Source organism: Catharus ustulatus, unplaced genomic scaffold (genome assembly GCF_009819885.2).
Source record: "Catharus ustulatus isolate bCatUst1 unplaced genomic scaffold, bCatUst1.pri.v2 scaffold_100_arrow_ctg1, whole genome shotgun sequence".
Lineage (NCBI taxonomy): Eukaryota > Metazoa > Chordata > Aves > Passeriformes > Turdidae > Catharus > Catharus ustulatus.
The window spans coordinates 69,148-83,599 of record NW_024879447.1 but is presented as its reverse complement, the minus strand read 5'-3'; the positions used below and the strand labels follow the sequence as shown (position 1 = coordinate 83,599).

The 14,452-nt window shown below is 64.3% G+C and overlaps 1 protein-coding gene across 1 annotated transcript; it reads right to left on the bottom strand.

Annotated features, from left to right (window-relative positions):
- Positions 1 to 637: 637 nt before the first annotated feature.
- LOC117011277 (reticulon-2-like) lies at positions 638 to 9,851 on the bottom strand. Its single transcript, XM_042780200.1, is given in 12 exon segments — positions 638 to 832; positions 951 to 1,009; positions 1,186 to 1,232; positions 1,809 to 1,878; positions 2,746 to 2,875; positions 4,095 to 4,323; positions 5,735 to 5,879; positions 5,986 to 6,013; positions 6,575 to 6,917; positions 6,920 to 6,959; positions 9,041 to 9,085; positions 9,753 to 9,851. Coding segments are annotated over 12 exon segments (1,227 nt in total). The 5' UTR covers positions 9,801 to 9,851; the 3' UTR covers positions 638 to 789.
- Positions 9,852 to 14,452: the final 4,601 nt, after the last annotated feature.

Genomic DNA, 14,452 nt, shown 5'->3' with positions numbered 1-14,452 from the left:
TGGGGACATTTGGGGACATTTGGGGGATACTGGGGACACTGCTGGGACAGGAGGGGACACTGTGGGACAGGAGGGGACACTGGGGGACATCTGGGGACACTGGGGATACTTGGGGAGAGGGGGACATTGGGGACATTTGGGGACATTTGGGGGATACTGGGGACACTGGGGGACATTTGGGGACATCTGGGGACATCTGGGGACACTGCTGGGACAGGAGGGGACACTGTGGGACAGGAGGGGACACTGGGGGACATCTGGGGACACTGCTGGGACACTGGGGGTCGGGGGGACATTGGGGGACATCTGGGGACATTGGGGGACATCTGGGGACACTGGGGACATTTGGGGACATTGGGAGACACTGTGGGACACTGGGGACACTGGGGGACATTTGGAGACATTTGGGGACACTTGGGGACACTGGGGGACACTGAGGGACATTTGGGGACACTGGGGGACATTGGGGGACACTGAGGGACATCTGGGGACATCTGGGGACACTTGGGGACACGTGGGGACATTTGGGGACACTTGGGGACACGGCCAGTCGCAGACACACATCGGGATGTCCCCGCGCCCCCCCCAAGGCCACCCCGCCCCCTCCCCCTCGTTGTCCCCTGGTGTCACCCGCGGCTGTCACAAGAGTTTTTATTAAAGTGTGGGGGAGGGGACATCGGGGAGGGGACGGGAGGGGACACAAATGTCCCCAGGCCACGCCCCCCTCCCCCTCCCCCCCCCCGCGCTGTCACCCGAGCGGGGGGGAGGGGACAGCTGGGGACAGCGGTGTCACTGCGGCTTCACTTTGGCACTTGGGAGCTTGGCCAGGACCCTGTGGGGACAACGGGGGGGGGTTGGGGACAGCGGGGGGACACCGGGGACACCCCCGGGGACACCCCCGGGGACACCCCGGGGTGGGGGAGGGGACACGGGGACACGGGGACACTGACCTGGCTCGCAGGTGGCTCAGGTGGCTCCGCACCTGGCTCAGGTATTGATCGATCTGGGCCTGGGGACAGTTGGGGACATTGGGGACATCGGGGGGGGTTGGGGACATTGAGGGGGGGTTGGGGACATTGGGGGGGGGGTTGGGGACACTGTGGGGGGGGCTGGGGACACTGTGGGGGGGGTTGGGGACACTGTGGGGGACGCGCCACCCCCCCCGGTGTCGCGGTGTCGCCGTACCTGGTGGCGCCGGTAGAGCACGGGGAAGGTGAAGGCGCTGACGACACCTGGGGGGGGGGAGTGGCGCTGTCACCTGCGCTGTCACCTGCGCTGTCACCTGCGCTGTCACCTGCCACCCTGCTGTCACCTTGTCCCACCCTCAGTGTCCCCAGGCTGTCACACGGTCCCATCCCTGTGTCCTCGTGTCCCCTCAGTGTCCCCAATGTCCCCAATGTCCCCAATGATGTCCCCAGTGTCCCCAATGTCCCCTCAGTGTCCTCGTGTCCCCTCATTGTCCTCATGTCCCCAATGTCCCCTCAGTGTCCCCGATGTCCCCTCAGTGTCCTCATGTCCTCGTGTCCCCTCACTGTCCCCAATGTCCCCTGCACTGTCCTCGTGTCCCCTCAGTGTCCTCATGTCCCCTCAGTGTCCCCAATGTCCCCTCAATGTCCCTGCGTCTCCTGCAGTGTCCTCGTGTCCCCTCACTGTCCCCGTGTCCCCTCAGTGTCCCCAGTGTCCTCATGTCCCCAGTGTCCCCAATGTCCCCAATGTCCCCAGTGTCCCCAATGTCCCCATGTCCCCAATGTCCCCTCAGTGTCCCCCATGTCCCCAATGTCCCCAGTGTCCCCAATGTCCCCTCGTACCCGCGGCCAGCAGGGTGACCCCGTTGCACGCCGCCCCCACGTAGGTCAGCAGGTAGAACAGGAAGGCGAACTGCGGCCGCGGCGGTGGCAGCGCCACTGTCACTGTCACTGTCACCGGCACCGGAACCGCCACCGCCCCGTGCCACCCCTGCCACCCACCCTTGTGTCCCCTGTGCCACCCCAGTGCCACCCACACCCTGTGTCCCTGTGCCACCCTCATGTCCCCACTGCCACCTCTGTGTCCCCCATGTCCCCCCTGCCACCCCCCTGTCCCCAGTGCCACTCCTGTGCCACCCCTGCCACCCGCACCCCGTGTCCCCCATGTCCCCTGTGCCACCCCCTGCCACCTCTGTGTTCCTTGTGCCAGCCCTGTGTCCCCAGTGCCACCCACACCCTGTGTCCCCCTGTGTCACCCGCACCCCGTGTCCCCTGTGCCACCCCTGTGTCCCCAATGTCCCCAATGTCCCCAGTGCCACCTCTGTGTCCCCTGTGCCACCCACACCCCTGTGCCCAGATGTCCCCAGTGTCCCCAAGACCCTCAATGCCCCCCGTGTCCCCTGTGCTCTCAGTGTCCCCAATGTCCCCAGTGTCCCCAGTGCCACCCCCGTGTCCCCATGTCCCCTGTGCCACCCACACCCTCTGTGCCCAGATGTCCCCAATGTCCCCAGTGTCCCCAATGTCCCCAATATCCCCAATGCCCCCGATGTCCCCAATGTCCCCAATGTCCCCAATGCCCCCAACGCCCCCAATGTCCCCAATGCCCCCAATGTCCCCAATGTCCCCAATGCCCCTAATGTCCCCAATGTCCCCAATGCCCCCAATGCCCCCAATGTCCCCAATGCCCCCAATGTCCCCAATGTCCCCAATGCCCCCAATGCCCCCAATGTCCCCAATGCCCCCAATGTCCCCAATGCCCCCCGTGTCCCGCCGGTGTCACCTTGAGGGACTCGGGGACGCTGTGCACGAGGAAGAGCCGGGTCAGGGTGCGCGCGGCTGTCACCGCGTGTCGCGACAGGAGCCGCGCCCAGCGCTGCTGCTGCTCCGGGCTGAGCCCCGCGGGGACAGCGCTGGGGACAGGGGACAATGACAGTGACAATGACAGTGACACTGACCGCGCCCAGCGCTGCTGCTGCTCCGGGCTGAGCCCCGCGGGGACAGCGCTGGGGACAATGACAGTGACAATGACAGTGACAGGGGACAGTGACAGCGTGAGGGGACAGCGCTGCTGCTGCTCCGGGCTGAGCCCCGCGGGGACAGCGCTGGGGACAATGACAGTGACAATGACAATGACAGGGACAGGGGACAGGGACAGGGGACAGCCCTGGGGAGAGGGACAGGGATGGGGACAGGGGACAGTGACAGGGCCACCAGGGCTATCCAGGGCGTGTTGGGGGTGACAGGGAGGGGACAGCGGGGAGGAGACAGCAGGTGACCATGAGGTCACAACAGGTGACAGAGAGGGGACAATGTGACAATGAGGGGACAGCAGGGATGGCAATGAGGTCACAGCAGGTGACAAGGAGGGGACAGTAGGGAGGGGACAGCAGAGGTGGCAGGGAGGGGACAGGGAGGTGACAGGGAGGTGACAGGGAGGTGACAATGAGGGGACAGCAGATGACAATGAGGGGACAATGTGACAAGAAGGGGACAGCAGGTAGGGGACAGCAGAGGTGGCAGGGAGGGGACAGCAGGGATGACAATGAAGGGACAGCACAGGTGACAGGGAGGGGACAGCAGGGATGACAATGAAGGGACAGCACAGGTGACAGGGAGGGGACAATGCGGGCACGGCCGCTGTCCCCGTCACTCACCGCGCCGGGGGCTCGGCGGGCGGGGGTCGCAGGGCCAGGTGACAGGGAGGGGACAATGTGACAAGGAGGGGACAGCAGAGGTGACAGGGAGGGGACAGCAAGGATGACTATGACGGGACAGCAGGGATGGCAGGGAGGTGACAATGCGGCAGGGAGGTGACAATGTGACAATGGCCACACTCACCGCGGCCGGGGCTCGGCGGGCGGGGGTCGCGGCGCCCCCAGGGCCATGTGACAATGAGGGGACAATGTGACAAAGAGGGGACAGCAGGGAGGGAACAGGGGGTGACAGGGAGGGGACAATGTGACAATGAGGTGACAATGCGACAATGAGGTGACAATGCCACACTCACCGCGGCCGGGGCTCGGCGGGCGGGGGTCGCAGCGCCCCCAGGGCCAGGTGACAATGAGGGGACAGCAGGGAGGGGACAGCACAGGTGACAATGAGGTGACAATGCGACAATGCCACACTCACCGCGGCCGGGGCTCGGCGGGCGGGGGTCGCAGCGCCCCCAGGGCCAGGTGTCGCAGCCGCAGGGGGACAGTGACCGCCAGCACCGCCAGCGCCGCGTGCGCCGCCACCGAGACCGCGCTGAAGCGCGCCACGCTCCCCAGTAACACCAGTGACACCAGTAAGGCCAGCGCCGAGCGCGCCGGGGCGCGCCAGTACAGCAGCTCCCAAACTGGGAGGGACAGGGGGGTCACTGGGAGGGGACAGGGGGGTCACTGGGAGGGACAGGGGTGGCACTGGGAGGGACAGGGGTGGCACTGGGAGGGACGGGGGTGGCACTGGGAGGGACAGGGGTGGCACTGGGAGGGACAGGGGTGGCACTGGGAGGGACAGGGGTGGCACTGGGAGGGGACGGGGGGGCTCCCAGTGCTCCCAGTAACCCTGCAGAGAGCTCCCAGTGCTCCCAGTAACCCTGCAGAGAGCTCCCAGTGCTACCCCAGTCCCTCCCATTGCTCCCCAGTTTTTCCCAGTCCCTCCCAGTGCTCCCAGTGCCCTTCCCAGTGCTCCCAGTGCTTCTCCAGAGTCCCTCCAGTCCCTCCCAGTGCTCCCCCAGTCTTCCCAGTCCCTCCCAGTGCTCCCAGTGCCCCTCCCAGTGCTCCCCAGTTATTCCCAGTGCCCTTCCCAGCGCTCCCAGTGCCCTTCCCAGTCCCTCCCAGTGCTCCCCCAGTTGTTCCCAGTAGTCCCCTGTTCCTCCCAGTGCTCCCAGTGCCCTTCCCAGTGCTCCCCCAGTCCCTCCCAGTGCTCCCCCACTTGTTCCCAATTCCTCCCAGTGCTCCCAGTGCTCCCCCAGTTGTTCCCAGTGCTCTCCCAGTAGCTCCCAGTTTCTCCCAGTGCTCCCCCAGTTTCTCCCAGTCCCTCCCATTGCTCTCCCAGTAGTTCCCAGTGCTCCCAGTGCCTTTCCCAGTCCCTCCCAGTGCTCCCAGTGCCCTTCCCAGTCCCTCCCAGTGCTCTCCCAGTTGTTCCCAGTCCCTCCCAGTGCTCCCCCAGTTTCTCCCAGTAGTTCCCAGTGCTCCCAGTGCCCTTCCCAGTCCCTCCCAGTGCTCCCAGTGCCCTTCCCAGTCCCTCCCAGTGCTCCCAGTGCTCCCCCAGTCCCTCCCAGTGCTCTCCCAGTTGTTCCCAGTCCCTCCCAGTGCTCCCCCAGTAGTTCCCAGTCCCTCCCAGTGCTCTCCCAGTTTTTCCCAGTCCTTCCCAGTGCTCCCAGTGCCCCTCCCAGTGCTCCCCAGTTATTCCCAATGCCCTTCCCAGTGCTCCCAGTCCCTCCCAGTCCCTCCCAGTGCTCCCCCAGTTGTTCCCAGTCTCTCCCATTGCTCTCCCAGTTGTTCCCAGTCCCTCCCAGTTTCTCCCAGTGCCCTTCCCAGTTGTTCCCAGTCCCTCCCAGTGCCCTTCCCAGTCCCTCCCAGTGCTCCCAGTGCCCTTCCCAGTCCCTCCCAGTTTCTCCCAGTGCCCTTCCCAGCGCTCCCAGTGCCCTTCCCAGTGCTCCCCCAGTTGTTCCCAGTCCCTCCCAGTGCTCCCCCAGTCCCTCCCATTGCTCCCCAGTTGTTCCCAGTTTTTCCCAGTCCCTCCCAGTGCTCCCAGTGCCCTTCCCAGCGCCCCCAGTGCCGCACCCGGCCCCTCCATGGCTCCGCGGGCCCCGCCGGTTTTTGGGGGGGGGTCACCCCCTATTTTTAGCGGCCAATGGGGGCGGGGGCCGCGGGACCCTCCCCGAAATCGGACCCGGCCCCGCCCCCGCGCTCCCATTGGCCGCTCACCCTGTCCGTCACGGCGCGTCGCGCTCGCTGATTGGTCCGGGAGCGGAGGGGGCGGGGCCGGGGGCGGGGCCGGCTCCGGGCGGGGCTGGGGCAGGGCGCCCCCTGGCGGGGGAGCGGGGAGGGGCGCGGGGGCTGCTGGGAGGGGAAAATGGGGGGGTCGGGGGGGTCAGGGGGGGTCAGGGGGGGTCAGGGGGGTCAGGACACCCCAGGGAGCCCCAAATTTCCCCCAGAGACCCCCAGGGACCCCCAAATTTCCCCCAGAACCCCCCAAATTCCCCCTCAGAGACCCCCCAGACCCCCCAGGGACCCCCAGCCCCCCCCCAGGACCCCCAAATTTCCTCCTGGACCCCAAAATCCCCCCAGGGACCCCCAAATTTCCCCCCCAGAGACCCCCCCCATGTACCCAGACCCCCCAGGGACCCCCAGCCCACCCCCAGGGACCCCCAAATTCTCCCCCAGAGACCCCCAGGACCCCCCCATGTACCCGAAGTCCCCCAGGGACCCCCAAATTTCCCCCCCAGACCCCCTCGTCTCCCCCAGGGACCCCCAAACTCCCCCAGGGACCCCCAAATTTCCACCCCAGCGACCCCCAAATCCCCCCCAGAGACCCCCAGGGACCCCCAAATTTCCCCCTGAACCCACCAGGACCCCCAAATTTTCCCCCCAGACCCCCCCAAACCCCCTCCCCCTCCTCACCCAGCCTCCTGGGGGGGGTCTCCTCCTCCTCCTCGCCCCCCCCGACCCCCACCAGGATCCCCTCGGGGGGGTGTGGGGGAGGGGCCGGGGTCTCCCCGGGCGCTTTTTGGGGGGCCCTGGGGGTCGCTCGGGGGTCCGGCCCCCGGGGGGAGCTCAGGCGGGGGGCGCGGCCCCTCCGGGGGTCCCGGCGGTGCCGGGGGGGTCCCGGCTCGGCCTGGGGGGCTCCGCCGCCCCCCCCGGAAGGCGATGTAGGAGAAGGTGAGTTCGTGGGGGGGGTCCCGGGGGGCTTCGGGGGTCGCTCTGTCCTCGGCTTCATCCTCCTCCTCCTCCTCCTCGGGGGGCTCCGGCGGGGGCAGCGCGGGGAACTCCGAGTCCTCGCTGCCGCCTGGGGAGGGGTCCGGGGGTTTGGAGGGGTCCGGGGGGGTTCGGGAGGATTTGGGGATTCCAGGGGGTTCGGGGAGGATTTTGGGGTTCGGGAGGGTTCGGGAGGATTCGGGGGGTTCGGGAGGAATTTGGAATTCGGGGGAGTTCGGGAGAGATTTGGTGTTTGGGGGGAATTTGGGGAAAATTCGGGTTTGGGGTCGGGTTTGGGGGTCCGGGGGAATTTTGGGGATTCCGGGGGATTCGAGGGGATTTTGGGGTTCCGGGAGGATTTGGGGATTCCGAGGGGTTCGGGAGGGTTCGGGGGGTTCGGGAGGAATTTGGAATTCGGGGGGATTTGGGAGAGTTTTGGGGTTTGGGGGGAATTTGGGGAAAATTCGGGTTTGGGGTCGGGTTTGGGAGTCCGGGGGGGATTTGGGGTTCGGGGAGAATTCGGGGGGAATTTTGGGGTTCGGGGGGATTTGGGGATTCCAGGGGGTTCGGGAGGATTGGGGGGGGTTCGGGGGGTTCGGGAGGAATTTGGAATTCGGAGGAATTTGGGAGAGTTTGGGGTTTGGGGGGAATTTGGGGAAAATTTGGAGTTGGGGTCGGGTTTGGGGGTCCGGGGGGAAATTGGGGTTCGGGGAGGATTCGAGAGGGTTTGGGGGGGTTCGGGGGGGTTCGAGGGGGTTCGGGGGATTTAGGGGTTCGGGGCAGTTCGGGGGGTCCGGGGGGAATTTGGAATTCCGGGGGGCTCGGGAGAGTTTTGGGGTTTGGGGGGAATTTCGGGAAAATTTGGGTTTGGGGTCGGGTTTGGGAGTCCGGGGGGATTTTGGAATTCGGGGAGGGTTTGGGGGGGTTCGGGGGGGTTCGGGAGGTTCGGGGGGTTGGGGGGGATTTGAGGGGGTTCGGGGGGAATTTGAGATTCGGGGGGAATTTGGAATTCGGGAGGATTCGGGAGAGTTTTGGGGTTTAGGGGGAATTTGGGGAAAATTTGGGTTTGGGGTCGGGTTTGGGAGTCCGGGGGGATTTTGGGGATTTTGGGGGGTTCGGGGGGAATTTTGGGGGTCGGGGAGGATTTGGGGATTCCGAGGAGTTCGGGAGGGTTCGGGAGGGTTCGGGAGGGTTCCGGGGGTTCGGGGGGAATTTGGAATTCGGGGGGAATTCGGGAGAGTTTTGGGGTTTGGGGGGAATTTGGGGGAAATTTGGGTTTTGGGTCGGGTTTGGGAGCTCAGGGGGATTTTGGGGATTTCCGGGGGTTTGAGGGGATTTTGGGGTTCAGGGAGGATTTGGGGATTCCGAGGGGTTCGGGAGGGTTCGGGGGGGTTCGGGGGGAATTTGGAATTCGGGGGGTTCGGGAGAGTTTTGGGGTTTGGGAGGAATTTGGGGAAAATTTGGGTTTTGGGTCCGGTTTGGAGTTCCGGGGGGATTTTGGAATTCGGGGAGGGTTTGGGGGGGTTCGGGGGGGTTCGGGAGGTTCGGGGGGTTGGGGGGGATTTGAGGGGGTTCGGGGGGTTCGGGGGGAATTTGGAATTCGGGGGGATTTGGGAGAGTTTTGGGGTTTGGGAGGAATTTGGGGAAAATTTGGGTTTGGGGTCAGGTTTGGAGTTTCGGGGAGATTTTGGGGTTCGGGGAGGATTTGGGGATTTCGGGGGGTTCGGGGGGGTTCGAGGGGAATTTGGAATTCGGGGGGGATTCGGGAGAGTTTTGGGGTTTGGGGGAAATTTGGGGAAAATTTGGAGTTTGGGTCGGGTTTGGAGTTCCGGGGGGAATTTGGAATTCGGGGGGGTTCGGGAGAGTTTTGGGGTTTGGGGGGAATTTGGGGAAAATTTGGAGTTTGGGTCGGGTTTGGGCGTCTGGGGGGAATTTGGAATTCGGGGAGGGTTTGGGGGGGTTTGGGGGGGTTCGGGAGGTTCGGGAGGAATTTGGAATTCGGAGGAATTTGGGAGAGTTTTGGGGTTTGGGGGGAATTTGGGGAAAATTTGGAGTTGGGGTCGGGTTTGGGAGTCCGGGGGGAATTTGGGGTTCGGGGAGGATTCGAGAGGGTCCCGGGGGGTTCGGGGGGGTTCGGGGGGTCCCGGGGGGGATTTTGGGGGTCCCGCTCACCCTCGGTGGAGTCCGGCGTGGTGGAGGCCGTGGACGGAGCCTCTTCTGGGGGAGGGGACCCCAAAACTTGGTCCGGGACCCCCGGGACCCCCGGGCGCGCCCCCGGTCCCGGTCCCCCCATCCCGGTTCGTTGCTCCCGGTTCCCCCAGCCCGGTTCCCGCAGCCCCGGTACCGGAACCTCTGTCCCCGGTACCATCCCCGGTACCATCCCCGGTACCGTGCCCGGTTCTCCCAGCCCGGTTCCCGGTGTCCCCCGGTGTCCCCCGGTGCCCCCCGATAATTCCCGGTTCCCCCCGGTTCCCCCCGGTTCTCGCAGCCCCGCTGCCACTCCCGATCCGCCCGTCCGGTACCGGTACCGGATCCATCCCCGGTTCCCGTCGCTCCCATCCCCGGCCACTCCCAGTCCCTTCCGTGCCCGGTTCCTCCCGGTTCCCGCAGCCCCGCTTCGCCCCGGTTCGCCCCGGTTCGCCCCGGTTCTCCCCGGTTCCCCATCCCCGGCTGTCCCCGCTGCCGGTACCGACTCCCGGTACCGACTCCCGGTACCGACTCCCGGTTCTCCATCCCCGGTTCTCCCGCATCCCGCAGCCCCTCCCGGTTCGCGGTGCTGATTCCCGGTTCCCCCATCCCCGGAGCCCCTCCCTGTGCCGCCGCCGCCCCTCCCGCGCTGCCCGTTTCCCGGTGCCGGTTCCCGGTGCCGGTTGCCGGTCCGTACTGCAGTGGGCGAAGCCCAGGACCTGCCCCATGGCCGCGGCCCCCGCATGGGGCTCCCGCCGCCCCCGGTGCGGCCCCGGCGCGCATCACGGCAGCGCCATGGCGGGCCCGGGGCACGCGCGGACAAAGGGCGGCGGCGGCGGCGGCGGCGGCGGCGGCGGCGGGAGGGGAGGGGAGGGGAGGGGCGGGGCCGCACCGGGGAGCGGGGAACGGGAAACCGGGAATGGGAACGGGAATGGGGATGGGAAATGGGGATGGAAATGGGAGAGCGGGGAAGGGGGAACCGGGAATGGGGATGGGCACCGGGAATCGGCACCGGAGAGCAGGGAACGGGGAACCGGGAATGGGGACGGGAATGGGAATGGGGATGGGAACGGGGAACGGGAACTGGAAACTGGGAATGGGAACGGGAATGGGAATTAGAGCCGGAGAGCGGGGAATGGGAAACCGGGGATGGGAACGGGAATGGGAATGGGAATGGGAATGGGGATGGGAAACCGGGGATGGGGATGGGAATGGGAACGGGAAATGGGAAACCGGGAATGAGAACCGGGAACGGGAACCAGAGAGCGGGGAACAGGAATGGGAAACCGGGAATGGGAACAGAGAACGGGGAACCGGGAATGGGAATGGAAATGGAAATGAGAACCGGAGAGTGGGGAATGGGGAACAGGGAATGGGAATGGGGAACCGGGAACTGGAAAGCGGGGAATGGGAATGGGAAACGGGAATGGGAACGGGGACCGGGAATGGGAATGGGGATGGGAATTAGAGCAGGAGAGCGGGGAATGGGAAACCGGGAATGGGAAATGGGGATGGAAATGGGGACGGGGAACGGGGAACCGGGAATGGGGATGGGGATGGGAACGGGAATGGGAATGGGGAACCGGGAATGAAAACCGGAGGGCGGGGAATGGGAAACCGGGAATGCGGATGGGAATGGGAATGGGAATGAGAACCGGGAACGGGGATGGGAACGGGGAACGGGAACGGGAATGGGAATGGGGATGGGAACGGGGAACGGGAACTGGAAACCGGGAACAGGGATGGGGATGAGAATGGGCACCGGGAACGGGAACGGGAATGGGAATGGGGAACCGGGAATGGGGATGGGAATGGGAATGGAAATGGGGATGGGGAACGGGAACCGGGAATGGGAACAGGGATGGGGATGGGAATTAGAGCCGGAGAGCGGGGAACGGGAAACCGGGAAAGAGAATGGGGATGGGAATGGGAACGGGAACCGGAGAGCGGAGAATGGGGACGGGAAACAGAATGAGGAACCGGGAATGGAAATGGGAACGGGAACTGGAGAGCAGGGAATGGGAAACCGGGAATGGGGATGGGAAGGGAAATGGGAAATGGGGATGGGGAACGGGAACGGGAATGGGGAACCGGGAATGGGAATGGAGATGGAAATGGGAATGGGAATGGGAAACCGGGAATGAGAACCGGGAACGGGAATGGGAATGGGAATTAGAGCCGGAGAGCGTGGAACGGGAAACCGGGGATGGGGATGCGGATGGGGATGGGAACGGGAAATGGGAACTGGAATTAGAGCCAGAGAGCGTGGAACGGGAAACCGGGAATGTGGATGGGGATGGGAGCGCGAAATGGGAACCGGAATTAGAACCGGAGAGCGGGGAATGGGAAACTGGGAATGGGAATGGGAACGGGGAACAGGGAACCAGGAATGGGAACGGGAATGGGGATGGGAATTAGAGCCGGAGAGCAGGGAATGGGGAACCGGGAATGGGAACGGGGATGGGGGTGGGAACGGGAATCGGCACCGGAGAGAGGGAATGGGAAACCGGGAATGGGAATGGGAATGGGAATGGGAATGGGAATTAGAACTGGAGAGCGGGGAATGGGAATGGGAACCAGAACGGGAACGGGGATGGGGATGGGAATTAGAGCCGGAGAGCGTGGAACGGGGAACCGGGAAAGAGAACGGGGAACGGGAACGGGAAATGGGAAATGGGAATGGGGAATGGGAACGGGAATTGGAACCGGAGGGCAGGGAATGGGAATGGGAATGGGACTGGAGAATGGGGAATGGGAAACCGGGAATGGGGATGGGAATGGGGATGGGAATGGGAATGAGAACTGGGAACAGGAACTGGTGAGTGGGGAACAGGAATGGGAAACGGGAATGGGAATGGGAGTGGAAAATGGGAATGGGGAACGGGAACCGGAGAGCGTGGAATGGGAAACCGGGAAAGAGAACTGGAAACGGGAACGGGAATTAGAACTGGAGAGCGTGGAATGGGAAACTGGGAATGGGAATGGGAATGGGAATTAGAGCTGGAGAGCGGGGAACGGGAAACCGGGGATGGGAACGGGAACCGGGAATGGCAAATGGGGATGGGGATGGGAATGGGAAATGGGAAACCGGGAATGAGAACTGGGAACGGGAACTGGAGAGCGGGGAATGGGAAACTGGGAATGGGAATGGGAATGGGAATTAGAGCTGGAGAGCGGGGAACGGGAAACCGGGAATGGGAACGGGAACTGGGAATGGGAAATGGGAAACCGGGAATGAGAACTGGGAACGGGAACTGGAGAGCGGGGAATGGGGAACCGGGAATGGGAATGGGAATTAGAACTGGAGAGCAGGGAATGGGAATGGGAATGGGAATGGGAATGGGAAACCGGGAATGGGAATGGGGAACGGGAACTGGAGAGCGGGGAATGGGAAACTGGGAATGGGAATGGGAATGGGGATGGGGAACTGGAATTGGACTGGGAATGGGGAACAGGAATGGGAATGGGAACGGGAACCGGAGAGCGGGGAATGGGGAACCAGGAACGGGGAAAGGGAATGAGAACTGGGAATGGGAATGGGAAATGGGGAACGGGGAACGGGGAATGAGAACCAGGAACAGGAACCGGAGAGCAAGGAACGGGAATGGGGATGGGAACAGGAATTAGAACCGGGAACAGGAACTGGAGAGTGGGGAACAAGAATGGGAAATGGGAATGGGGAATGGGAATGGGAACGGGAATGGGAACGGGTAATGGGAACTGGGATGGGGAATGGGGAATTAAATAATTAAAAATAATAAAAATAACTTAAAAATGATAAAGATAATAAAAACATAGTATTAACAATAATAACAATAAATAATAACAATAACGAAGCCATTTCAGATTTAATTTATTCAGCACGGGGGGGTTCGGGGGGGAGGATTTTGGGGAGGTTTGGGGGTCCCGGGGGGGTCCCGGGTTTATTTTGGGGGTCCCGGGGGGGTCTCGGGTTTATTTTGGGGTTCCCGGGGGGGTCTCAGTCCTCCTTGCCCGGCACCACCGGGGTCCTCTCAGCCGGGGGGGGCGGGGCGATCGCTGCGGGGGGGAGGGGCGAAGTTAGAGATGACCTTTGACCTCAAACCCCCCCTCCATGAGCCCCTCCCACCCCCTCCATGAGCCCCCACCCCCCTCCTCCCACCCCCAGGTCCCTTCCCTGTCATTGTCCCCCCCCGTGTCCCCTCCCCCCTCCCCCACCGTGTCCCCTCCCCCTCCCCCCCGTGCCCCTCCCCCCCTCTCACCTCCGTGCCCCCCCCAGAGGCCCCTCAGGACCCCCCAGCCCCAGCGCAGCAGGTTCAGGAGGCAGCGGAGACCGGAGCACATGGCTGGGGACAGAGAGGTGACATTGGGGACATCGGGGACACTGGGGACATTGGGGACACTGGGGACATTGGGGGGATTGGGGGGGACTGGGGGGATTGGGGACATTGGGGACAGGACACACAGCCCCGTCCCCTGTCCCTGTCCCCATCCCTGTCCCCTCCCTGTCCCCGATGTCCCCATCCCTGTCCCCATCCTGTCCCTGTGTCATCCCCACATCCCTCCTGTCCCCAGCCCTGTCCCCACATCCTGTCCCCACCCTGTCCTCGTGTCCCCACCCCCTCGTACCCAATGTCCCCAGCCCTGTCCCAGTGTCCCCAACCCGTCCCAATGTCCCCAACCGTGTCCCAGTGTCCCCATCCTTGTCCCTGTCTTGTCCCCATCCGTGTCCCCATCCCAATGTCCCCATCGCTGTCCCCTCCCTGTCCCATTCTTGTCCCCATCCCAGTGTCCCTGTCCCTGTCCCCTCCCTGTCCCTGTACCCATCCCCGATGTCCCCATCCTGTCTCCGTCCTGTCCCCTCCCTGTCCCTGTCCCCTTGTCCCCATCTCTGTCCCCATCTCTGTCCCCCTGTCCCCATCCTGTCCCCATCCCGATGTCCCCATCCTGTCCCCTCCCTGTCCCTGTTCCTGTCCCTATCCCAATGTCCCCATCCCTGTCCCCGATGTCCCCAACCCTGTCTCTGTCCCTGTCCCCATCCCGGTCCCCATCCTGTCCCCATCGCTGTCCCCAATGTCCCATCCCTGTCCCCATCCCTGTCCCCATCCCTGTCCCCATCACAGTGTCCCTGTCCTTGTCCCCATCCCCTTGTCCCCTCTCTGTCCCCTCTCTGTCCCCTCCCTGTCCCCTTGTCCCCATCCCCGATGTCCCCTCGTCCCCATCCCTGGCCCCAATGTCCCCAACCCTGTCTCTGTCCTGTGTCCATCTCTGTCCCCATCCTGTCTCCTCCCTGTCCCCTTGTCCCCATCCCTGTCCCTGTCCCATCTCTGTCACCTTGTCCCCATCCCCGATGTCCCCATCCCTGTCCCCATCCTTGTCCCTCTCACAGTGTCCCTGACCTGTCCCCAACGTCCCCAA